The sequence below is a fragment of the Trichechus manatus genome, unplaced genomic scaffold (genome assembly GCF_000243295.1).
Source record: "Trichechus manatus latirostris isolate Lorelei unplaced genomic scaffold, TriManLat1.0 scaffold00016, whole genome shotgun sequence".
In the NCBI taxonomy this organism is placed as follows: domain Eukaryota; kingdom Metazoa; phylum Chordata; class Mammalia; order Sirenia; family Trichechidae; genus Trichechus; species Trichechus manatus.
The window spans coordinates 24,429,652-24,457,567 of record NW_004443952.1 but is presented as its reverse complement, the minus strand read 5'-3'; the positions used below and the strand labels follow the sequence as shown (position 1 = coordinate 24,457,567).

At 36.2% G+C, this 27,916-nt stretch overlaps 1 protein-coding gene across 3 annotated transcripts in view; it reads left to right on the top strand.

Annotated features, from left to right (window-relative positions):
• Positions 1-27,916, top strand: part of ZCCHC7 (zinc finger CCHC-type containing 7) — a 272,450-nt gene that overhangs the window by 204,650 nt on the left and 39,884 nt on the right. For all 3 annotated transcript variants that reach the window (XM_023727502.1, XM_023727503.1, XM_012554388.2), the window contains 3 exons: positions 11,724-11,767; positions 13,314-13,439; positions 14,377-14,547. In XM_023727502.1, the coding sequence (XP_023583270.1) occupies positions 11,724-11,767; positions 13,314-13,439; positions 14,377-14,547 (341 nt within the window). The remainder of the gene's footprint in view (positions 1-11,723; positions 11,768-13,313; positions 13,440-14,376; positions 14,548-27,916) is intronic.

Below are 27,916 nucleotides of genomic sequence, written 5' to 3'. Positions count from 1 at the left end.
GTTACCAGGGATGGGAGGGGTGGCGGGAAAATACTAAATAGGCAATAGATAAGTGGTATCTTGGGTGAAGGGTGAGACAGTACACAATACAGGGGAAACCAGCACAACTTGTACAAGGAAAAGTCATGGAAGCTCCATAGACACATCCAAACTCCCTGAGGGACTGTATTGCTGGGTGGAGGGCTGTTGGGACCATGGTCTCAGGGAACATCTAGCTCAATTGACATAACACAGTTTATAAAGATAATTCTACATTCTACCTTGGTGAGTAGCGTCTGGGGTCTTAAAAGCCTGTGAGCAGCCATCTAAGATACGCCACTGGTCTCATCCCTTCGGGAGCTAGGGAGAATGAAGAGAACAGGATACAAGGAAAAGATTAGTCCGAAGGACTAATGGACCACAACTACCACAGCCTCCATCAGACTGAGTCCAATACAACTAGATGGTTCCCAGCTACCACCACTGACTGCTCTGACTGGGATCACAACAGAGGGTCCCGGACAGAGCTGGAGAAAAATGTAGAACAAAATTCTAACTCACAAAAATAGACCAGACTTACTGGCCTGACAGAGACTGGGGAAACCCCAAGAGTATGGCCCCCGGACACCCTTTTAGCTCAGTAATGAAGTCACTCCTGAAGTTCACCGTTCAGCTGAAGATTAGACAGCCCCATAAAACAAAACTAATGAAACTAATGAGGCACAGCAATCGAGGGACAAGGACTAGAAGGCAGGAGGGGACAGGAAAGGTTGTAATAGAGAACCCAGGGTTGAAAAGGGACAGTGTTGACATGTCATGGGGTTGTTAACCATTGTCGTAAAACAACATGTGTACTAACTGTTTAATGAGAAACTATTCTGTAAACCTTCATCTAAAGTAAAGTAAAAGTAAAAAATAAAGTAAAAAAAAATTAAAAAATTTTTTAAAAAATGCCATTCTTTTCCAAAAAAATTTTTACTCTGAGGAAGTTACTTGTACATTCTAAAGTAATTGTTGTTAATTGCCATTGAGCCAGCTCCGACTCATGACGACACCATGTACAACTGAACGAAAAGTTGCCTGTACTGCACCATCTTCACAGTCATGGCTATGCTCGAGTCCGTTATTGCAGCCACTGTGTATTTTGAGTGTCTTCCAACCAGGGATGCTCATTTTCCACCACTGTATCAGACAACATTCTGTTGTGATCCATACGGTTTTCACTGGCTAATTTTCTTCCTAATCTTATTCTGGAAGTTCTGCTGAAACCTGTCCGCCATGGGTGACCCTGCTGGTGTTTGAAATATTGGTGGCCATAGCTTCTAGCATCGTAGCAATATGCAAGCCATCACAGTATGACAAACTGACGGATGGTGGCTTAAATAATTAGTTGTTGTTAGGTGCCGTCGTGTTGATTCTGGCTCATAGCGACCCCACGTGACAGAGCAGAACTACCCCATAGGGTTTTCTTGGCTGTAATGTTTACAGGAGCAGATGGCCGGGTCTTTCTCCCAGGGAGCTACTAGGTGGGTTCAAACTGCCAAGTGGTTTGTTAAGTTTCCACCTCTGATTTGTTGAATATTAAACTCAAGTACATTGTATTCTAAGAAAATCATATATACACAGCTTTTTGGTGAAATTTAATGTTTTACAATTTTTTATAGTAGAACTTAGGATATCTGGAAAATTTAAGGCATCTATGGCTTCCTTATAAGAAGGTGTTGTGGAGATATTAGACCCAAGAAAAAATTCTTAGGCTCTGGCACCTACACTGCAGATAACCACCTAATGTGCTAAACTGAGCCCTTCTGTAATCTTTGGAGATCTTTAGAAATACGTTTTACTAATTCCCGCTTTCTGTCAAATTGCCCTAGAAGGTAGAGAGAGCTAACTCTGTAATTTTGGGTTGCTGCTCTTCTAGCAAAGGAATTATCTTTAATTATTCAGATACACCAGAATGTAGGCAGACTAAGCATAACTGAAGTACGGGGTGAACTGGCTCCTGCCCCTCAAAAATCTGACCCAAATTCCAACCCACGTCCTTTCATATTGACAGATAGCCGAATTAGCACTACAACTCAGAGAAAGCACCGGTTGCCCTTTTTGCCCTGTATTGGAAAACAGACACATAAAAAAGTGAACATTTTGTATAACCATAACCTACAAGGTTGTTCTAAGGGGAAAAATGTACATTTAAAGCAATATATAGATTCTGAATCACCATATAAATATAAGAGATGTTTATTATTGTTATTACTGTGTAGTAATTATATGTGTGTATGTAATACAATAGCAGGATAATTCCGCAAATAGGAAAAGATACGTAAAAAATAAACTGTAAGTTTATGGGTTCACTTTTTGTTTGTTTTAAAGCTTATTTTAGGAGAGATGAAATATTCTGGTGGTTGCACAGCATTAACAGAACACCTGTAATAACTGTTTTACTGTTTTGGCCTTCAACATTACTACTGTGGTAAAAAAAGAGTCCTGTCATACTATTCCTTGAAGATCTCACACAGTAGGAACTCAGGGCTTTTAAAGTGAAAATGAAAGAGGACATAAAAGGTTTCTTAGTTGGAAGAACAGGTTTTATATTAATGAAGTCTTCATATGTATTTCTGATAAATAACTTCTTATAAGTAATAATGTTTTAACTTTTGGTATTCTTTATATGTAAAAAGGCTTGTGCAAATTCTTAGTAAGGAAATTATCACACCCTGTATTATTTCTTATACCCTTTTACCTCCTTTAATATGTTGCATAGAAGAATCCCTGGTGGCACAGTGATTAAGTGCTCAGCTGCTAACCAAAAAGTCGATGATTCGAACTTGCCAGCCACTCATGGGAGAAAGATGTGTCAGTCTGTTTCTATAAAGATTTACAGCCTTGGAAACCCTATGGGGCAGTTCTGCTCTGTCCTGTAGGGTTGCTGTGAGTCGAAATTGACTCAACAGCAAAGGGTTTGTTTTTTTAAAATTTTAATATGTTGTATGTGCCTTTCCTTTTTTTCTATTGTCTCCTTTCATTTCCACCTATTAAAATCCTATACAAGACTTCTACTTCCAGTCATATTGGGCTAACTGGTACCAGACTTGCCCTCCTGCTATAATCAATTAGAAAACTGGATATAATTTATTAAAGAGCTGTTTTCAGACATTGGACAGCAGGTAGTGCAGGACTGTGATTCATGAGAGAAAGGAAACCAACAGGGTGAGCCCTACAATTATTCCAGCTTTTTGCCTAGGTGCTTTCTGGATCATAGTGCCAAGAGGGGGAATACAAGAAGAGGATGGCAATCTCTCTGAGTTGAGAAGACAGAAATGAGAGTTCAGAGAAGCTGTTGCCACATTGCCGTGGAGTCGATTCTGACTCATAGCAGCCCTATAGGACAGCATAGAACTGCCCCATAGGGTTACCAAGGAGCAGTTGGTGGATTCGAGCTGCTAACCTTTTAGTTAGCAGCCATACCCTTAACCAGTATACCTCCAGGGCCAAGGAGTCTGTAATTTTCAGGACAGAATACTGGAAAAGAGGGAGCTGCAGCAGTTTCTGGAGTTATTTCCAATCCAAAAATCAGCATGGGGTATTCTTGAGTACTGAAGGTACTGAGTGCTAATCTGTGCATGCATAGGGTGAAACTCTAATTAGACTGGGCAAAAACTACTGATTTACTGACTGTAAGCTGAAAAATTCCCAGAACTTACACGAGTTCTTCTTAGCCAGAGTGGAGAGACAGTGTTGAATACCCAAGTCATTCAATAGAGACCCCAGAAGGGACATCTTTTAGTAGGGCTAAATTAGACCTAGAGTAAAGGCTACTCTGGACCTACCTAGCAAAGCTTTTAAAAAGCCTTAAAAGAATCAAGCTGATCTGCAAGTTACTCATATGGAGTCCAACATTCTTTAAAGTAAGAAAACAAAATCCAGACATTCAGTAGTATAATATTTACAATGACCAGCATCCAAGAAAAAAAAATTACAAGATAATCAAAGAAGCAGGGAAATGTGACTCATAATCAGGGAAAAAATCAATCAAATGAAATAAACCTAGAAATGGCAGGGGTGATGAAATTAGCAGACAAGGAATTTAAAACAGCTATTTTAGATTGTACTTGGATCCATAATCAACACCCATGGAAGTAGCAGTCAATAAATCAAATGACACATTGGATTGGGCAAATCTACCATGAAAGATCTCCTTGAAGTGTTAAAATGCACTTTATGGACTAAGGTGCACCTGACCCAAGCTATGGCGTTTTTGGACGCCTCATATGCATGTGAAAGCTGGACAGTGAATAAAGAAGACTGAAGAAGAATTGATGCATTTGAATTATGGGGTTGGCGAAGAATATTGAATATACCGTGGACTGACAGAAGAACGAACCAGTCTGTCTTGGAAGAAGTACAGCCAGAATGCTCCTTAGAAGCAATGGTGGCAAGACTTCATGTCACATATTTTGGACATGTTATCATGAGGGACCAGTCTGTGGAGAAGGACATCATGCTTGGTAAAGTAGAAGGCCAGTGAAAAAGTAGATCCTCAATGAGATGGATTGACACAGTGGCTGCAACAAAGGGTTCAAGCATAACAATGATTGTGAAGATGGCGCAGGACTGGGCAGTATTTCATTCTGTTGTATGTAAGGTCACTATGAGTTGGAACCGACTTGATGGCACCTAACAACAACAACATTATAAATATACACAAAGATGTAAAGGAAAAGATGTGTGTAATAAGAGAAATGGGAAATATAAAAAAGAACCAAATGGAACAGCTAGAGCTGAAATGTACCATATTTGAAATGGATGGGCTTAACTACATATTAGACTAATCAAAAGAAAACAACAGTGAAATTAAAGACAACAATAGAAAGCTGAAGAACAGAGAAGGGGAAAAATTGACATTAGTGGCCTATAAGACAATATCAAGTGGTTTAATGTATGTGTAAAGAGAAACTATACTTCAAAATTAAAAGTGAAATAAAGATATTTTCAGTGAAAAAAAATCTGTAAAAATTTGTTGCCAGCAGACCTGCATTACAAGAAATATTAAAGGAAGATTATCAGGCAGAATGAAAATGATACCAGATGGAAACTTAGAGCTACAACAATGAAGGAAGAACCCCAAAAACAGTACATATGTGAGTCAATAGACAATACTTATTTCTTAATTTTTAACTTCTTTTAAAGATGATGAACTGTTTTAATAAAAAAAATACCAACAAAGTATTGTGTGGTTTATAACATGTAGAAGTAAAATGTATGATAACAATAGCACAAAGGACAGGATGGGGGAGCATACTGTTTTAAGTTTCTTATATTTTTGGAAGTAGTAAAATATTATTTGAAGGTACATTGTGATAATTTAAAGATGCATATTATAAACCCTAGGACAATGCAGTATAGCTAAGAAGCCTGTAGTGTAAATAACCTGGAAAGCAAATCAAAACAAAAAATACTTACTCCAAAGGAAGGCAGAAAGAAAGAACAAAGAACAGGTGGAACAAATAGAAAACAAAGAGCTGGTAATAGACAAACTATCAATAGCATATATCAATATCGTATCAATAAGTACATTGAATGTTAATGATCTAAACATTTCAATTAAAAAGCAGAGATTATCAGGCTGGATTTTAAAAGCACAGCCCAACTATGTGCTATCTTTAAGAACCATACTTTAAATAAAAGATGCAGACTTGTTTAAAAGCAGAAGGATTGGGGGTAGGGGAGATCTAGCGTACAAATACTAATCTTAAATTATAGAGCGGTGATACTAACATCAAAGTAGACTTCAGGACAAGGACAATTACCAGAAATAAAGAGGGACATTTCATAATAATAAAAGCAACCATTCATCAAGAAAACGTAGCAATCCTAAATCTATGTACACCTAGTAATAAAACTTCAAAGTACAAGAAGGATAACCAACAGAAATGAAAGGAAAAATAGGCAAATCCATTATTATAGTTGGAGATGCAAACACTTCTGTCTCAGTAATTAAGAGAACAAGTAAATAGACAATCAGTAAGGATACAGAAGACTTGAACAACATGATCAACTAACTTGACTTAATTTAACACTACACCCAACAGTTACAGAACCCACATTCTTCTTATGTGCGCTTGGAGCATTCATCAAGTAGACGATAAATTTGTTGAAGTCTCAACAAAATTAAAAAGACTGAAATAATACAATAAATAAGAAATCAGTAAGTTAGCTGGGAAAAAGTCTCTAAATATTTGGAAATTAAACTGTACATTTCTAAGTAGCCGATGGATCAAAGAAGAAGTCTCAAGGGAAATAAGCAAATATTTTTAACTGAATGATAATGAAGACACAGCCTATCAGCATTTGTGGAATGTAGCTAAACCAGGGGTTAGAGGAAAATTTGTAGCTTTAAATGCTTATATTAAAAAAGAAGAAAGATCTGAAACAGTGATCTAAGTATCCACCTTAGGAAACTGGAAAAGGAACGTCAAAATTAAACCCAAAATAAGTAAGAGGAAGGAAATACTAAACAGTGGAAATCAATGAAATAGAAAATAGAGAAACAATAGGAAAAAAAAATCAATAAAACCAAAAGCTGGTTCTTTGAACAGATCAGTAAGAGTGAAAAATCTCTAGCCAGAATGATAGGGAACAAAGAGAAAAGATACTAATTACCACTATCAGAGTTGAAAAAGGGGACATTATTACAGATCCTACAGAGAATAAAAGTAAAATAAGGGACTATTGTAAGTAACTTTATGTCAATAATTTCAACAATTTGAAATACTAGACAAATTCCTTGAAAATTACAATTTATCAAAACTGGCCCAAGAAGAAATAGAACATCTGAATAGCCTCATCTCTACTTCCTGCCCACTAGGAAAACTAGATGGCTTCACTGGTGAATTCTATCAGCTATTTAAAGAAGAAATAAGAACAGTCCTACACAAACTCTTCCACCACTTCCTAGCAGAAAGAACATGAAATAGTCAGTGATAAACTTGATAAAATAAGTGCAGGACCTGAAAACTATAAAACATTACTGAGAAAAATTACAGAAGACCAAAATAAACAGTGAGATATACCATTTCCATGTATTGGAAGACTGAGTATTGTTAAAATACCTTCCCAAGCTGATTTACACATTCAACACAATACCAATTGAAATCCCAGCAGACTTTTTTGTAGAAATTGATGTGTTTATTCTAAAATTTCTGTAGAACTGAAAAGTGCCTTGCATAGCCGAATAAATCTTAAAAAAGAACAAAAATATTGGAAAGCCTACACTTCATGATTTCATGACATGTTATAAAGCTTTAGCAGTAAAGACTATAATATTGTATAACCATAGACATACACCATGTTCAGTAGAACATAATAGAGCTTCCAAAAATTGACCCACATATATATGGTCTAAGGAACCCTGGTGGTGCAGTGGTTAAAGCACTCGGCTGCTAACCAAAAGGTCAGCAGTTCGAACCCACCAGCCGCTCCACAGGAGAAAGATGTGGCAGTCTACTTCTGTAAAGATTTACAGCCTTAGAAACTCTATGGGGCAGTTGTACTCTGTCCTGTAGGGTCACGATGAGTTGGAATTGACTCAACAGCAGTGGGTATGGCAGTGAGTATATGTGGTCTGTTGATTTTCAACCAGGTTGGTAAGGTAATTCAATGTAGAAAGGATAATCTTTTCAATAAATGATGCTGGGTCAGCTGGATATTTGTATGGAAACAATGAGTAATAGGCCTAAACATAAAAAACTAAAAACTATAGAATTTCCGGAAGAAAATATAGAACAATTTTATAACCTTGCATAGACAGATTTCTTTGGGCAAAGAAAACATTAACATAGAGGAAAAAGTTGACAAATTTGACTTTATTAAAATTGATAACTTTTGCTATTCTAGTAATCCTACTGGAGTCCTGATTGCACAGTGATTAAGGGCTCGGCTGCTAACTGAAAGGTCGACAGTTTGAATCCACAGCCACTTCTTGGAAACCTATGGGGCAGTTCTGCCCTGTCCTATGGGGTCACTGTGAGTTGGAATTGACGGCAATGAGTTTTTTGGTTTTTTAATAATCCTACTAAAAATCAAAAAGGCAAGTCATAACTAGGAGAAAATATTTGTAAGTTGTATATTTCATAAAGAACTTGTATCCAGAATATATAAACAACCCTTGTTGTGCGTTGTTGAGTTGAATCTGACTCATAGTGACCATATATGACAGAGTAGATCTGCCCTATAGGGTTTCCCAGGCTGTAATCTTACAGGAGCAGATCACCAGGTCTTTTCTCCTGCAGAGCCTCTGGTAGGTTTGAACCAATGACCTTTTGGTTAGCAGCCAAGTGCTTAAACATTGTGCCACCAGGGCAACTTAATAAAAAGAAGACAACTCATTTTTAAAATAAGTAAAATATTTGAACAGCTCTTGACAGAACATATACGAATAGTATATAAGCACATGAAGAGATGCTGAACATCATTGTTCATCAGAGAAATTCCAATTAAAATCATAGTGCAATATTACTTCCCATCTATTCTAAGGCTAAAATTAAAAAGACTGACAATTCCAAGTATTGGTGAGACTATGAAGCTACTGGAACTCTCATACATTGCAGATGGGGATATAAAATGGCACAAGCACTTTCGAAAATAGTTCGTCAGTTTCTTACAAAGGTAAAGGTAAACATAGACTTATCATACTCAGCGATTCTACACTTAGGTATTTACTCAAGGTAAATGAAAACTTTTATATATAGAAAAGACTTCTACCAGAATGTTTATTGCTACTTTATTTATAATTGCCAAAAACTAGAAACAACCCAAATGTTCATCAGCAGATAAACAGCTATATAAACTGTGTTATATCCATGTAATGGAATACTGCTCGGTAATAAAGGAACAGATTACTCCTACCCAACATCATGGATGAATCTGAAAAATATGCAGAGTGAAAGAAGCCAGATGTAAAATGGCACATAACGTATGACTCCATTTATATGAGGTTTTGAACAGGCAAAACAAGTCTGTCATGACAAAAAGCAAATCACTGATTGCCTAGGGTCAGGCATTGACTGCACATGTATACAGTGCAACATTTTGGGGTGATAGAAATGTTCTAGATCTTGATTTTTGTGGTGTTTGCACAGGTATGTACATTTGTCAAAGTGCATCATACTGTATTTTTTTAAGTGGGTATTACATGTAAATTATACCTCAATAAAAAAAAAAATTTTAAATATCCTATCCAAACTTTATTTTATAGCACAGATTTCTGTGACTTTTTCTCTCTGATTTCCCTTAAATTGAGATATAAGCTATTCCTTCTTCTTAATCTATGGTATTTGTTTGGTCTTTTCTTTTGTCTTACAATTTACTAGGCTATACGCTCTTATTTATCTTTGCTTACCCTGTAGCACCTTATTCATTGAAACCTTTCAATAGATGTTTGTTAAACTAAGTTGATTTAATGCAAAGGAGGAGTTATTATTTACTGCTGTGATCACAATTCTAAAGTCTTAAAAGAATCACAGTCCTGGATATCAGCAAGATTAAGGCTGTAAAGCAGCTAATTAGACATCCTTAGGGAAGTCCTAATTTACATTTTAGAGTAGTCCCATCTTACATTCTGTGGCATTAGGTGGTAGATACATGAAAGATGAGTGCTTCTGGGCCCTCTGGAAGTTGTCTTTAAGGTAAGCATCCAGTGCTGGTTGCAAGGGCCTGGAGGATTTATGGAAAGTAAACTAACCGACAATGTATTTGATCCCAGTAATGAAAGAAAATTTGATAGAATCACAGAAACTTAGGACTAGAAGGTATCATTGATGTCATTTAATGCAACCCATTATTAACAGACCCAGAGAGGGTAAGTAAGCTGCCCAACACCATACAGCAAATAAGAGGCAGAGTTCAGACTAGAACCCAGGTTTCTGCCAAGTCTTATACCCAGAATTGAGCAATAGTGGAGAATTGAGTGTGTGTGGAAGTTGAAATGAGTTGCACCAGACAAGGCTTTCACTGGGTCGGGATTTGGAGTTTAGAAGCAAACAGGATAGGTAAAAGAGCAAGGGCAGGGGTCAGCTCTCATTAACAGTAAGCCAAAACTGGAGCCTTAGGGTAGGGCCACAAATTGGTTTACGTTTTCCTGGTGATGTTTTTGCTTCATTTGCCGCTTGAGAAGCACTGGTTTCATCTATAATTGAAACCTATTTTGTGTACTTGTCAATGTGTTTCCTACAGTAAGAATAGCTTATTAAGTTGTTAATATATAACTTAGAATATTGCTGGATTCTATAGGAATGTTAAAACAATCTAAATAGAGTTAACCTTTCTTCCTCAAACCTTTCCTTTTTTCACTATTCTCTGCTCATTTGCAAATTTATGGGGGGAGAGGCAGGTAACAGGTGCTATTTTGCATTTCATTTTTTAAGAACAGTACTGTCAATTATATAATTAATTTCAAGAGGTCATTTTGAATTTTAATGATGAAGGATGTTAAGATACAAAACATAGCTTTGAAAGTTACAGCAAAGCATGCTCCTTAGATGGATCCTTTGAATGAAGAATAGTAGTGGGGATGGTGATGATGAAGGAATAGAGACTGCTACTATTTAATGTATTCTTCACTCTCAGTATATGGCTGCAGCCTCCAAATTTTACAAAGAAAATAATCATCAGTACAGCATCTCTGCTTTCTTATGGATTGATCTTTTTGTAAAGCAGCTTCTTGGTTTTCTTAGTAAAAGTATTTTATTTTAGAATGTATCTCTAGACACTTAACTCCTGGTAGGCCTGGGAAAATGTAGATTACTTCATGTCTCTTCAAAATTCCTTTCAAGGAAATGAGTCAAGCTCGATTTGTGTTTTTGAGATAGAGGAGAGTAGTAAAGTAGAAGGAAGAAGGAAATCTTAACTTTGCTTTGGGGGGAGGAAAAATCTCTTTCAGTCCTTTATTGACCGCTTAGCTTCTGCATTAGTCATAGGTCCCTTCCTCCTTGGCCATGGATGGACCAAAGGAATAGCAGCCATTTATAAGTTTGTAAAAGGGACAGTGCAAAGGGAAGAAAACAGGTGATACAGAAAAGTGTAGTTTCTTTTTTTCTTTTCTCCTGCTAGGTTTTTACAGTTGTATATTTAGGTCAATGGTTTCTGGATATTTGGCCTCTTTTTTTGCTCCTTTATTCATTTTTTTTGATGTTATAAAATACAATGCTAAGTTCCTAGCCCTAATAATGAGATAGTATTCAAAGTCCAGTTTTTTTAACTGTTAGAATGAAAGTCAACCACAATGGAAAGCTAATGGACACAGTTAATGCTGATTTTTTATATTTTTATAGAGGTTGATTATTTTTAAAGTGCTTTCATATATTTCTTCTAATAGTATTTTTGAGGTAGACAGGGCAAATGCTGTTATCCCTATTAAATAGGTAAGGAAACTGAGGCTCATAGAGGTTAAGTGATTCGTTCAGATTCATGCAACTAATAATGGGGCTAAGACAAAAGCTTATTCAGATTTTTCACTACCCCTTGGGGGTCCAACTTGAGTAATAACAAATTGAATAGTCAATCTATAAATACTTTAAAGGTGCCAAGATTGAGTAACATGGATTTATAATACCCAGTATTGTAGCTCAGGCAAAATAATAGTATTTTTAGCCAGTTTTCTTTTTATTATGTAATTTTTTAATGCAACTCAAGTTACAGTTCTCAAAAATTTCAGTTAATTAAATAGCTCTCCATTTGTTTTGTAGGAGAAGATGGTGTAAACTGGTTCATCAGTGACAAAGACGTTGAGGTAAAATCAAATTGTTTTTAAATTCGGAGTAATAGTTCAATAATTTCCTTTGATTCATATTTTCCTTTTATTTTTTTATGATAACTTTTGGAAGATTAATAAAGTTTATTTTGGTTTGTTTTTAAATAGCAGTGATCCAAGTGGCTTATAAGAAAGGGTGATTTAACTTTTCAGAAGCTTGATTCATCCAGTCAGTTAATAGCCGAAATGATTAATCCTCTTTTCCTTCTGTTTCTGCTCTGCCATGGTGAGTCCTCTTCAGCCTTTATGGCCTGGTACCACTAAAGACCAACACCGGAAATAACCACTTCTTCACTGGAAGGAAATGGTTAGTCTATATTTAGAATGTGGCAGGTGTTTGTCTTTGTCAATTATTAGCCTTAATTGTGGCAGATGCTAGAAAAGAGAATAATTTTACAATTTGGTAGAAGAAAAGTTTCAAGAGAGAACTAGAATATATCTCCTTGTCGTCTACTTGGCCAGTTCAACAGAATAACAAGTAAGAAATGAAAGCTTTTTCGAAGATGGAATTCTACCAAACAAGATAAAAGCATAGTTGGGATTTACATATCACTCTTTAGATATTCCATATAATATGCTTTGCTAATATTCTCTTTTGAGATACTAAATTTGTGCTAAAATATGGGATGACTAGATTTGGATCACTGTGTAGACAGAATGAATCTTAAAAAAAAACTCCAGTGGAAGGAGAGTATCTTCTTCCCTTTTATAAGTTACAATCCAGTTTTGTATGCAGTAACCTTGGGCTGTTCAAAAGAAGGAATGTATTCGGTTGCTGTGGGGTTTTATAATTTTATAATAGGCAAAATCATGAAAACAGTATCCTGTGAAAAAATTTAAGCAGGCTTCTCATTCCGAAAAATACGTTATATATTCAGAGATAGATAGAAGTCAGCGTTGTCTTTGGCTCTGAATGGTACCAGAATGTCTAAATGATACATATCGGTACGTCTACTGGACCTGAACCATAAGTAGAGAGAGATATAAAAGAAGGGGAGCCATAAGGAAAAGAAGTATAAAAGAATGGGGAGGTGGGGCAGACAAAAAAAAGAGGAGAGTTATCTTCATGGCACCCCCTTTTAAGTTTTTCTACCTTCTTTTAAGAAAGTGCAAAGTTCCCTGCTGCTAGATTCCAAATTGAATAGACCAAACCAAACAACCCACTGCCGTTAAGTCCATTCTGACTCAATAGGACAGAGTAGAACTGCCCCATAGCGTTTCCACGGCTGTAAATCTTTATGAAAGCAGACTGCCCACATCTTTCTCCTGCGTAGCGGCTGGTTGGTTTGAACCACCAACCTTTCGGTTGGCAGCCAAGTGCTTTAACCACTACGCCACCAGGACTCCTATTGAAGAGACGGTGACTGTTAATTCTCTTGCCTTATAAAGGTAATGTAACTGATTTGAAGTTTGATGTTTCTTCACTCTTCTCATTGATAATTGTCTTTAGAAAGAGAGACATTAGACTTTTTATTAAGTGAGAGAAGTTTTTTTTCTTAATTTTTGATTTTTTTTTTTCCTTTAGGCCCACATAGGTAATAATAGATCGTCTGGAAGATGGACCCACCGATACTATTCAGCCAACAAAAATGTTACCTGTAGAAACTGTGACAAATGTGGCCATTTGTCAAAAAACTGTCCCCTCCCACAAGTACGTGAAATATGTAATGTTTCTTTCCATATTATTAAAAATCATAAAATCATAGGGTTGGAATCCTATAACATTAGAATTGAAATCTTTTGTAACATACATGTTAAATTTCATGTAGCTCACAGCTGGGTGTAGTGGAAAGAAACAATAAACTTAGAGTCAGAAAAACCTAGGATCAGTTTCAGCTTCCCAGTACTAGTTGTATGACCTTGAGCAAAAGTCATCTAGCCCTCTGTGCCTGTGCTTTCTTATGTATAATATGAGGAGATTGAATCAGATGATTCATGAGACCCCTTTCACTTCTAAAACTGCTATTTTATAAGACAACTTGTTTCATTTTGGGATAATTTTCACTGATAGAAAAAGGCATTTATAAATGTTTATTGTTATAAATTATGTTAAGCAGATACATCAACACTTGGAACCACATAGAACTAAAGCTCTTAGACTTTGCCTGATACATAATAAGCTCTTAACAAACATTCCTTCCATGACCTACACCCTCTTCCAAATGACTGTCTTTCAAATATTTGAGACAGCTCTTGTGTTTTCTCTTTGTCTTTGCTTCTCCAGGCAAAAGAACTTCTTTCTGTATCTGTTCCTCTTATGACTTAGCTTGCAGATCCTCATCATCCTGCTTTCCTTCTTAGACGCCTCCACTTTGTCAGTGTTCCTGTAAGACATTCCCTAAGAAGTAGATGCCAGCTGATAGAACATGCACATGCCTTTTTGGCAACCACAGTATATAGATGGCTTGTGTTAAAGCTCTAATTTCAAACATTTTGTTTGGTTTTACAATTATGCTCAAGATTGAACCTTTATTGGGTCTCAAATTAGAAATAACTTTTTATGGGATCTTATAGGCAAAGAAAAATTAATCTGCTATTCGAGATTGAAATGTTTTGCTAAAGAGATCTTTTGTTTGTCTGCCAAATAGAAAGTCCGCCCCTGCTGCCTCTGCTCTGAGAGAGGACACCTCCAGTATGCCTGTCCAGCCCGCTTTTGCTTAGACTGTTCTTTGCCCATGTCTTCCACTCACAGATGTCTTAAAAGATCTTTCTGGAGAAAACGATGTGACCGATGTGATATGATAGGCCACTATGCTGATGTGAGTATTCTGCATATAACTAATTTGTCGGCTTTGGGGGCACTGTGCTAGTTTGTAACTATCAGTCAGCCTACCTAAAAGAATGTTTGCTGTGTACTACATAGAATGATAGCCATGTCCCTTTGGCCACTAATCATGTAAAGCAGTGCTCTAATATCTTAGCATTGAGGGGTTTACTGAATGGTTTAGCAGCATCAGTAAATATTGTAAGCCCCTGTGCTTAATGTGCTAGCCAAGTAAAGGTTGAGATTAAGAGTTATGTAATAAAAAACCTGTAAAATTTGTCTATATCCATGCATATTTAGATGAAAATATATAGACACTTAGCAGTTGTATATGCATGTCTATATGAAGCCTGTCTTGAAGCTGCTTATTAGTGGCTCTAGTTGATATAAATAGTCTTAGTCAAAAAGGACAAGTCACCCAGTACTTTAAATCTGCTTGTTTTAGCATTGTCTTTAGATTAAAAAGAAAAAAGTAATTTAGAAGACATTTCAGTTTTGTGCAGCACATTAAAAACGTTATATTGGATATTGTTTTGCATCATATTGTAAATGTGTTTGGGGTTCTGGTTACACGAATTTCTGAGACCAGAAGGTTTATTGAGGTAAGTCCGCTTTGATGTGGAAAGTACAGTTTTACATTCAATTTACTTCTAATTCCTAATGAATGTCTCATTAAGTGTCTGTCATTTTAGCTCTTAATTGCATCTCTTACTACATAGTAACATATGTTTATTTTATATTACCAGCTAATCAGTACAAAGTCATTTTTCATACTCATACCTAGGTGCCTATCATAATTGGTTTAAGGGACACACTCTCATTTTTTCAAGCATTACTTATCTATTATAAAAAAAAAAGTAAGAATCCTTTTTCTTTAATTTGTACTTCCCAGACATGAAACAAAAACACAAATATTTTTCTAATTTTTGTTTATGTTGTAGTGTATCTGTAGCCTTTTGCTCAAAAAATTAATAGGGCTTCCTGTTGAGAAGAACTACAGATGAAAACGAATTAGAATGTGAGTGTTTTGTTTCTCTTGTAAATAGTATGCCAATTATTGATTTTAATTTTTAAAACTTTAACAAATAGGATCATACTATACACACTGTCCTACAACTTGACTTTTTTCAAATTAGTTCTTTATAGCTATCTCTCCATATCAGCTCCTAAAGAGCTATCTTTCTAATGACTTTTATTCCATTTTATGAATGCAACAGCTTACCTAGCCATTTCTCTACCAAATAAATTCAGATTTAGATTGTTTTCTGTTTGTTTTTTTTTTAAGCAAGTAGTGTATAGTGTGTGTGTGTGTGTGTGTGTGTGTGTGTGTGTGTGAAAGTATTTCAGTAAATCAAATTCTGTAAATGGAATTGTGTAAATAAGGAATTGGATAAATCTTGCCAAATTGCTCTTCTGAAAGGTTGTACCAATGTATCCCCTACCAGCAGTGTTAGAGTGCTCATTTCTCTACACTCTCATTAACACCAAATATTATCGATCTTTAAAATTTTTCACCAGTCAGAAAGAGAGAAAATGGTATCTTACTGTTTTAATTTGTATTTTTTAGTGAAGTTGAATATGATATTCTCAAGGTGGAAGTTGTAATTTCATTCCAAAGTAGCTTAAACTTACTTTTAGATATTTATGAAGTCTTAAAAATAATAAATCCTAAATTGTCTTGATTTTATACTACTGCTGTCTGCATTAAGTTATCAATTATAATATTTTCAGAAAGATTTTCCAGTCTGGAGTTATATAGTATATGTATTTTAGTTCTTTCTTCTAAAGAGCTCTTACAAACAGGGTCTTATTTGTCTGTGATAACAGAAGGGGGTCAGACATTATCATGAGCAGTTTTTTTTAAATAAGTAGCTGTAGTACAAGCAGTTAAGAATGACTTGTAAAGATTATATAATCAACTGTTAGTTAAATCTGTAGCCCATTCTCTTTAACTTAATTTTCTCCTCTAATGTATATTAAACCCCTTTCTAAAATGTCCTTGAGGATTAATAATCCCAGTGAGTATAAGTTTTTAAGATAGGGTTAGGCTGTGGCTAACTTCAGAGAAGGCATCATCCTTTCCCCGAAATCTGCCAGGATTTTACCGTTTTTTTGCAGTTACACATGAAAGTTCTGAACACTAACTAGGTCTGTTTCTAGCCTGTCCACCTGGTATAGGATTTCTTGGAGCCTAATCAAACCTAGACTCCACTGAGTCCTTCTAGAGAGGCGTATAGTCCTCCTCCTCCCCAGAAGCTCTTCATGAGGATTCACTTGGGAATGTAGTCATTCTGGCTCCAGGTTGCTGAAACTATTTGGGACTCCCTAAGTCCAGCCAGTCCCATACTGCCTTGGAACCTGGCCCTCCCCAGAAAATATTGTTTCCCCTACAACCCTCTCAAATGCTTGCTCTTCCCTCTTCTTTGACCCACATACCTCTGAATTAAGAAATAGGATCAGCCTCCTCCTTACTTGCCATGGCTGCTTCTAAACCATTGCTTCTCCCTCTCCATGTAAATGTCTTTGGTTTATTTAAGGCTTATGTCCTCTGACAATATTATTTGCTACCCTTCTTTGTCATTTTCATTTTCCTACTTGTGGGACTTTGTGCTCATTCACAGAGGACTTCTGAAGCCCTGAGTGACTATAGATGCCCTGACCTCTTACAAATTGACGAGATCAAGAAACTTCCACTTCTACTCTATACATTCACATAACCACATCATGGACCTCTGTTATGCCAGAGTACCAAATATATATGTGCAAAGAGAATTTATAATGAGAATTGATGAGTCATTTCATATTCTTGCTGTAATGAAACATTCTATCCTGAATTCTGCTTGGAAGACAGCTCATTCATTAGTTAATGACTTGTGTAAAAGTATTTGGTTGAAATCCCAGAATTTTACAACGTAGAGGTTAGAAAGATGGCTTAAAACCTACTAAAACCATCCTGCATTATTGGTGACTTAAGAAAGACAAGAATCTAGAGTGTGAAAAAGAATCTCAATTCTGAATCTGCCATAGATTCTCTCCTCTTACCAACAATTTTTCAATATACAGAGAATTTTAAAGAGTGTGTTAACATTTAGCTGTCACAGCCAGTCATTCTGTGAGATACATTGGACATTTCCAAGATAATAACAGCTGTAATTTATTGAGTACTTACTGTGTTTTGAGCACCATGCTAAGTGTATTATGTACTTGAGGGGTGGGGGTAGGCTTTGTTTACTTTGTTCACTGCTATATCTTCAGCATCTAATATCTGGCATATAGTAGATTTGTTCTCAGTGAATATATGTGATCGCTTCAAAGTCATTTATTTAATCCTCACAACCACCCTATGAGGTAAGTACTATTACTCCCATTTTTTAAAAGTTGGCGTGCCTGAGTTCTCACAGCTAAAATGATACTACACTTCATGAATGTACATGGAGAAAGCTTACTTACTGACTTTCTAGGAATTTTTAGTTTAACTCTTGCTCACAGGATCTCTCAAGTTTCTGTCTTAAACTCACAGATATTATAGATCTAATAAGCAACTTTGATAGAGAACTCATGATATTTAAAATATCAAAATATTTACTATAAAACAGATGAAAAAATAATTTTCAAATAAAAATAAATCATAGCTTTGGTTTTCACCCCTTTAAAGGATCTCCTAGGATCAAGAAAGCAGTACTGAGTGTTGATTTCCAGCCACAGACCCAATTCTATGATACCATAGAACTGTGCTGCTCATAAAAGACCATCTAAGCCTCAATAGTCTTTATTAATCATTGAGATGGTCACTCTTTTTCATTAAAGCATAATGACTGAGTTGATCAATATCAGATATAATTGAAATCCAGACCTCCTAAAATTTCTCCCTTTCTTAAGTTTTTTCTCAAATTCCCCACTCAGCCTTCTACCCCAGTCCATGTTAAGTAGCTCCTTTAATTTAACCACTGTATGCAAGAATAAAATACTATCCACTTGTGGGAAGCTCAGCACTTAAGTCACTCTTTTTCTCTTTTTTCTTTTAAATGAAAAGATGATTTCTCCATATGCTAAAACCAGTTGCCATGCGTGGATTCTGACTCATGACAACCCCATGTGTGTCAGAATAGAACTGTACTCCATAGGATTTTCTTTTTCTTTTTTTTTAAATTGTTGTAAAAAATATAGATAACACTATACTTGCCAATTCACCATTGGTCCCTTGTACAGTGCAATGAAACCAATCACATTAATCATATTATACAACCATCACCAATATCCATTGCTGTATTTTCCATCCGTATAAACAAAAGTTAATGGTAGCTCGACAGTCACTCGTTTAAGTTGGGTTTTTTAATGCAGTGGGAGAAAATGATTCATAAACATATTTCACTTGAGTCCCTTTTAAAATATTTGGTGCTAGGAAAGAATTTACTCTCTTAAATATCAGTTATATACTAAAATATTTTTAGCAACTCAAAAGTTTATTTTTAAAAGAAGAACTCATTCAGCCATAAAGATTAATGAAGTCCTGGCACATGCTACAACATGGATGAACCTTGAAAAGATTATGCTGAGTAAACTGTCAGGCGTAAAAGAACAAATATTTTATGTTCCTATTTATATAAAATATCCAGAATAAGCAAATGAATAGAGACCAAAGTTTTTTAGTGGTTACCAGGAGTAGGTGGGAGGGGGAATGAAGGGCAATTGCTTAAAGGGTACATAATGAAAAAATTTGGAAATGGATAGTAATCATTGCACAACATAGTGAAAATAATTAATGTCACTGAGTCCTACACGTAAAAATGGTTCAAATGTTTTGTTATATGTATTTCATAACAATAGAAATTTTAAAGTAAGATTCAGGTAGTCATTGTACCTATGGAAAGAGAACAATTTAAGATGGGAATTGTTCTAGGATTAAAAACGTGATTACTGAGTTAAAAACACAGTGGAGAAGGTGAGCAATAGATGAAAATTGGTGGGGAACCAAATCACCTGAAGAAATTTCTCCTAAGGATGAAAAGAGGGGGAAAAAAGAAAGAAAGAAAAGAAAACAACTGGTACTATTATGAGAAAAAAGAAAGGTGTTTACAAAAGATTCAGGAGATCTGATATAAGTGTAATGGGAATATCAGCAATGTGAATAGACAAGATAAAGGAGAAGCAATTCAGAGCAAAATGATAAAATTTCCTTGAGCCGTCAAGATTAGTTTTCTGACCAAAAAGAGCACACACCCAATATGAGAAGGAAAAAAGACCCACAGCTAGGATATGCTGCTGAAATTTCTGAATTTCAAACCCCCTTCTCCAAAATCATACAAACATCCAGACAGAAAAGAAACACATTACACATACATGCACACACAAATCAGATTAACATCAAACTTCTCCTGTGCAATACTAAATACCAGAAGGCAGCAGAGAAACCACTAGAGGATTCTGAGGAAAAAAGATTATCTAGCCAAGCTGTTGTTCCTTTGTGAATTTAGTGAGAAAGAAAAGAGAATAAAATTAGCAACAATGAACAGTGAAACCAGGAAAGCAAAGAGCACGTCTGAATACTTCTTAAGCTGTTTTTCAGCAAAATATAAATTTTTAGAAATAATTCTTGAAAAATAAATATAATTTAAAAAATTATAATAGTATGGATTATTGTTGGTTGTTGTGTGCCATTGAGTCAATTCCGACTCATAGCAACCCAGTGTGACAGAGTATAACTGCCCCATAGGATTTCCTAGGCTGTAATCTTTATGAGATGTTTCAACAAACCGATGGAGCACTGGAAGTGCTCACTGATCTATGCCAAGAGATTTGGAAGACAGCTACCTGGCCAACTGACTGGAAGAGATCCACATTTTTGCCCATTCCAAAGAGGAATGATCCAACAGAATGCGGAAATTATCAAACTATCATTAATATCACACACAAGTAAAATTTTGCTGAAGACCATTCAAAAGCACTTGCAGGAGTACGTTGACAGGGAACTGCCAGAAATTCAAGCCTGATTCAGAAGAGGACATGGAATGAGGGATATCATTGCTGATGTCAGATGGATCGTGGCTGAAAGCAGAGAATACCAGAAAGATGTTTACCTGTGTTTTATTGACTATGTATAGACATTCGACTGTATGGATCATAACATATTATGGATAACATTGCAGAGAATGGCAATTCCATAACACTTAATTTATGCTCATGTGGAACCTGTACATAGACCAAGAGGCAGTCGTTTTAACAGTACAAGGGAATACTGCGTGTTTTAAAATCAGAAAAGGTGTGTGTCAGGTTGTATCCTTTCACTGTACTTACTCAGTCTGTATGCTGAGCAAGTAATCCGAGAAGCTGGACTATATGAAGAAGAATGGGGCATCAGGATTGGAGGAAGACTCATTAACAACCTGTGATATGCAGATGACAGAACTTTGCTTGCGGAAGGTGAAGAGGACTTGAAGCACTTACTGATGAAGATCAAAGACTACAGCATTCAGTACGGATTACACCTTAACATAAAGAAAACAAAAATCCTTACAACTGGACCAATAAGCAACGTCGTGATAAACGGAGAAAAGATTGAAGCTGTCAAGGATTTCATTTTACTTGGATCCACAGTCAATGCCCATGGAAGCAGCAATCAAGAAATCAAATGACGCCTGTTGGTGGGAATGTAAAATGGTACAACCACTTTGGAAATCGATTTGATGCTTCCTTAAAAAGCTAGAAATGGAAGTACCATATGATCCAGCAATCCTGCTCCTTGGAATATATCCTAGAGAAATAAGATCTTCACACATGAATAGATAATATGCACACCCATGTCATTGCAGCACTGTTCACGATAGCAAAAAGATGGAAACAACCTACGTGCCCATCAACGGATGAATGCATACAAATTATGGTATATTCACACAATGAAATACTACACAATGATAAAGAACAACGATGAATCCGTGAAACATAACATGGAACAATCTGGAAGGCATGATGTTGAGTGAATTTAGTCACAAAAGGACAGATATTGTATAAGACCACTATTATAAGAGCTCAAGAAAAGATTTAAACACAAAAGAAAACATTCTTTGATGGTTATTGGGGAGAGAGGGAAGGAGAGGGGTATTCACTAACTAGATAGTAGACAAGAATTAGGTGAAGGGAAGGACAACACACAATACAAGGGAAGTCAGCACAATTGGACTAAATCAAAGCTAGGAAGTTTCCTGAATACAACCAAACACTTTGAGGGCCAGAGTAGCAGGGGCAGGGGTCTGGAGAACCATGGTTTCAGGGAACATCTGGGTCAATTGGCTTAACAAAGTTTATTAGGAAAATGTTCTGCATTCCACTTTGATGAGTGGCGTCTGGGGTCTTAAAAGCTAGTGAGCGGCCATCTAAGATGCATCAGTTGGTCTCAGCCACCTGGAGTAAAGGAGAATGAAGAACACCATAGACACAAGGAAAGTATTAGCCCAAGAGACAGAAAGGGCCGCATAAACCAGAGACTTCATCAGCCTGAGACCAGAAGAACTCGATGGTGCCCAGCTACCACCAGTTACCACCCTGACAGGGAACAGATCAGAGAGTCCCTGATGGAGCAGGAGAAAGGTGGGGTGCAGAACTTAAATTCTAATAAAAAGACCAGACTTAATGGTTTGATTGAGACTGGAGGGACCCCGGAAGACATGGCGCCTGGACTCTCTGTTAGCCCAAAACTAAAACCATTCCCAAGGCCAACTCTTCAGACAAAGATCAGACTGGACTATGGGACATAAAATGATACTTAGGAAGAGTGTGCTTCTTAGCTCAAGTAGATACATGAGACTAAATGGGCAGCTCCTTTCCAGAGGCGAGATGAAAAGGCAGAGAGGGTCAGGAGCTGGTTCAATGGACATGGGTAATCCAAGATGGAAAGGAGGAGTGTGCCATCAGAGTATAGGGAAAGCAACAAGGGTCACATAATGTATGTACAGATTTTTGTATGAGAAACTAACTTGAATTGTAAACTTCCACTTAAAGCACAAACAATTTTAAAAAGAAAAAGAAATCAAATGACACATTGCATTGTACAAATCTGCTGCAAAAGACTTCTTTAAAGTGTTAAAAAGCAAAGATGTCACTTAAGGACTAAGGGTGCGCCTGACCTAAGACATGGTGTTTTCAGTTGCCTCGTATGCATGTTAAAGCTGGACAGTGAACAAAGACCAGAGAAGAATTGATGCCTTTGAATTACAGTGTTGGCAAAGAATATTGAATATACCATGGACTGCCAGAAGAACAAACAAATCTGTCTTGGAAGAAGTACAGCCAGAATGCTCCTTAGAAGCAAGGGTGGGAAGACTTCGTTTCACATACTTCGGACATGTTATCAAGAGGGACCAGTCCCTGGAGAAGGACATCATGCTTGGTAGAGTAGAGGGTCAGGGAAAAAGAGGAAGACCCTGAATGAGATGGATTGACACAGTGACTGTAACAGTGAGCTCAAGCATAACGATTGTGAGGATGGCACAGGACCGGGCAGTGTTTCATTCTGTTGTACATGGGGTCACTATGAGTTATAACCAACTTGATGGCACCTAACAACAGCAACAACACAACAATCTTTATGGGAGCAGATCGCCAGGTCTTTTCTCCCACAGAGTGGCTGGTGGGTTCAAACCACCAACCTTTAGGTTAACAGCCAAGCACTTTAAACATTGTGCCACCAGAGCTAAATCTTTTGTGCAGGGAAGAGAAGGAAATAAAAATGCTAAATATCTATGCTTAGGGTGTCAAAATTTGTGGCTTTATCTTTATTATGAAATTTTCAAACAGAAGATAATAACATATAATACAGTAATTGTAATAGCAACCCAAGAATTCACTTCCCAGATTAATCAGATCTTAACATTTTGTCATACATTAAGTTTGCTTGCTTGCTTGCACCTTCTTACTCTTTTCTTCCCTCTCCCTCCCTATCTCTTTCTCTCAAGAAATAAAACAGAAAAGGCTGAAATCCCTGTTATAACCCCTGTGTAATCCCATTTTCCTTCCCAGAAGTCACCACTCTGCAAATTGGTGCTAGTCGTCCCTATCATGATTTTATACTTCTACTCAATATGCGTATATCTATAAACAAAAAACTTATTATTTTACATACTTTTAAACTTCACATCAATTGTCTTATACTATATTTATCCATCTATAACTAGTTTTTATTGCATGTTGTATTTTAGATTTATCTGTGTTGTCATATGTGGCTCTTATTTAACTACAGTTTAATATTTCATTGCTTGTCTATATGCAATTTGTCTTTTTTTCTATTGATTGACATGTAATTTTATCCCCAAAATTTTTGCTGTTACAAACAGTGCTTCAGTGAATATCCTTATTCATGTCTTCTTGTACACATCTGCCAGAGTGTCTTTGAATTGTGACCCATTTGTTGATCGTAAATCCAAAAGTTCTCAACTAGATCTTTTTTTCTCCATTTATTAGCTGGAACACTTCAATAAAGAGAAATTTCCCCAAATCAACAATTTGGTTGTCCTGAGGCACTGTTCCTAAAGGAGAGACTGGATAAATGCTTAATTTTTTTTACCCCCTTCATCTGCCAATTTTCAAAATAATCCCCCAAAGGTAACCAGTAAGGAAGGTTGTTAGCTTGTTTGATTTGGTGTCACTGTGAGTTCATCTACTTAAACATTTTTTTGTGTGTGTTTTAGTCCATTGACATTTTTATTCTTTCTGCTGCTCAAATTGCCCCATCTTTAACTAGCAGAAACCTCTTCAGGTTGGCTCCTGAATTCTTTTGACATGACCCCTGTGATTTTTTTGATGCTTACTTTCTAACCAACATTTTTTAATAGACTAAAATAGAAGAAAAGGGAAGGGAAAATAGCATAGTATGTAACAAGTAGTAAAAGTATTTTCCTTTGTATTTGGATTTTATATCAGTGAGAGAGACAGAGAGAAGGAAGGATTTTAAAACTTCTCCTCTGCTAAAGACAGTGTCAATAGAATGAAAAGACAAACTACAGACTGGGAGAAAATATTTGCAAATCACAAATCCAATGAAAGGCATATTTAAAATATAGAAAGAACTCTCAAAATAGGAAAATAAATGCCCAAATTAAAAAATGGGCAAAGAATCTGAAAAGACACTTCACCAAAGAAGATGTAAGGATGGCAAATAATACATGAAAAGATGTTCAACATCATTAGACATTAGGGAAATGGAAATTGAAACCATGTCATTTACAAAGTGGAAGTTTTAAAATTTGATGAAGACCAGTTTATCAAATCTTTCTTTTATAGGTTATGCTTTTGGTGTCATTTCTATTTGCCCCAAGATCACAAAGATTTTCTCCTATGTATTCTTCTAAATGTTTTATAGTTTTATGTTTTACATTTAGATCTATGATCCGTTTTGAGTTAATCTCTATATAAAATGTGAGCTTTAGATCAAGGTTCATTGTTTTATATATGGATAACCAATTGTTCCAACAACATTTGTTGAAAAGACTATCATTTCTCCATTGTTTTTGTATCTTTGTCAAAGATCAAATGACCATATTTATATGGATCGATCCCTCTGTTCTGTTCCACTGATTTATGTGTCTGTCCTTTCATCAATACCACACTGTCTTGATTACTGTAGCTTTATAGTAAGTCTTAAAATCAGATAATGTGATTCCCTCAACTTTTTTTCTCCTTTTTCAAAATTGCTTTAGCTATCCAAGTTCTTTCCCTTTTCCTGTAAATTTTAGAATCAGATTATATCTATCTACAGAAAATCCTGATGAGATTTTAATTGGTATTTTGTGAAATGCCTAGGTCAGTCTCGGGAGAATTGACTCTACTATGTTGAGTCTTCAGTCGATGAACACAGTATATCTCTCCATTTATTTAGGTTTTCTTTAATTTCTTTCATAAGAATTTTGTAGTTTTCAGCATACACATTCTCTACATATTTTGTTAGATTTATACCTAAGTGTTTCAGGTTTTTTGGAGCTAGTAAGTAGGATTGTTTTTTTAAATTTTGGTTTTTGATTGTTTATTGCTTAATAGAAAAATGTTTGTAATGAAATATTCCAAAATGTTTGCAGTAGTTGTCTCTGGTGGTAGGAGTGTATGTGACTTTTATTTTCTTGTTTTTGTTTATTTGTATTTCCTGTTTGTATAATGAATATTATAAAGAAAACAAAAATCCTCACAACTGGACCAATAAGCAACAGCATGATAAACGGAGAAAAGATTGAAGTTGTCAAGGACTTCATTTTACTTGGCTCCGTAGTCAACACCCATGGAAACAGCCGTCAAGAAATCAAAAGGTGCATTGCATTGGGCAGATCTGCTGCAAAAGACCTCTTTAAAGTGTTGAAAAGCAAAGATGTCACCTTGAAGACTAAGGTGCATCTGACCCAAGCCATAGTATTTTCAGTCGCATCATATGCATGCAAAAGTCGCTGGACAATGAATAAGGAAGACCGAAGAATAATTGACACCTTTGAATTGTGGTGTTGGCAAAGAATATTGAATATACTATGGACTGCCAAAAGAATGAACAAATCTGTCTTGGAAGAAGTACAAAACAGAATACTCCTTAGAAGCAAGGATGGTGAGACTACGTGTTACATACTTTGGACATGTTGTCGGTAGAGATCAGTCTCTGGAGAAGGACGTCATGCTTGGTAAAGTACAGGGTCAGTGAAAAAGAGTAAGACCCTCAACGAGATGGATTGACACAGTGGCTGCGGCAATGGGCTGAAGCATAACAATGGTTGTGAGCATGGCGCAGGACCGGGCAGTGTTTCGTTCTATGGTGCGTAGGGTCACTATGAGTCGGAACCGACTTGACGGCACCTAACAACAACAACAATAATGAATATGCATTACTTCTATAATATTTAATGCTATTATAAAAAAAAAAAAGAAAAGAAAAGACAATCTTCTAGACTAAAAGTACTACAGTATCAGAACAGCTTTGGACCTAAAGCTGATTACGTGTATACCTGTCAGAATCCTGGGAGAAGATGGAAAGGAAATTTCCCCAAGAGAATTTCATGAGAATTAGAGGACATTAGAAACTGGGTGACAAGGCACAATTATGGAGCCCTGGTGGCGCAGTGGTTTAGAGCTTGGCTGCTAACCAAAGGGTCGGCAGTTTGAATCCACCAGCTACTCCTTGGAAACCCTATGGGGCAGCTGTACTCTGTCCTATAAGGTTGCTATAAGTCGAAATCGACTCGATGGCAATGAGTAATGATAGTTAACTAAGATGAATTAGGATTGCTTTTGGTGGTTTTTAACAAATTGTTCTACTAGGTATTGGTCATTTATAATGGGCTTTGTGTAATTGGTTTATAAATGAAGTTCTAAACTTTGATTTTAAAATTATTTCAGCTTTAGTTTATTTCTTATGAGTCTAATTCTGACTAATTTGGAGACAGCCAGGCTGTGTTTCCACAGCTTCCTTTGAATGTCTGGTATACCTGTTAGTGGGCTTAAGCAAGCAGTGGTGTATAGAACCTTTGAGACCTAGTTTACAGTTATCTCAGAACATCAGCAACAATACCAAAGAGACAGAAATTAGTCTGTGCCAGTTATAATTGAGGCATGTTATCAACATAGAATTTTTATTGTTGTTTGGGTTTTTTTTTTTTTTTTAAATGGGAGATCTGAGTGGCTGCAAGCTATAAAGATAGAAACTTAGAAAGAAAGTTAAGATCCTAGAGAGCAGGAAATAGACCTCTCTTCAGTTGTGTGCGTGGATTATGTTATTCACTACTAAACCAGCCAGATAGATTCCTGGTTGCCTATCCCTCCAAGTTTCTGCTTCCTAACTTTCACTTACCCAGGCTTCCAGTGGTAGATTTTTGGTTACTGTAAGAAAGAAAGGCAAGAGAGAAAGGCTAGGAGGGAAGTAGGGGTCATTATTATTTAAACATTGTGGGAAAAAGGAATCTGGTAGGCTTGAATAAACTGAAGAAGGGTATCTCAACTTTGAGGATGGTGTGGACTACTTCTGTTTGCATCAGTGATTAAGATATTTTAAATTTATTTTAATCCAAGATTTCCTTATAAAAGACAAGACCAGATTATCTGATTGAATGTTCTTTTCTATGTATTTTTGAACAACTAAAAATATGATAAAGTAAACCTTGTTTGAATATAAAAATATGTACGTTGTACATAGTGCACACAGAAACATTGGGTTTTTTTTCTACAAAGACGGAGCCCTCAAGTAAGTATATCCTATGAAAATCTATGTTTTGAGTTGTCGTTTTAGATTTTTTTTTTTTCCTCACTGTTTATCTATATCAACAGCTCACTTAAACTGAGTTTTCAATTTCTGCTCAGACTGGCCATATGTCAAGGGTTGACTGTGGGGTGCGAGACATTCACTT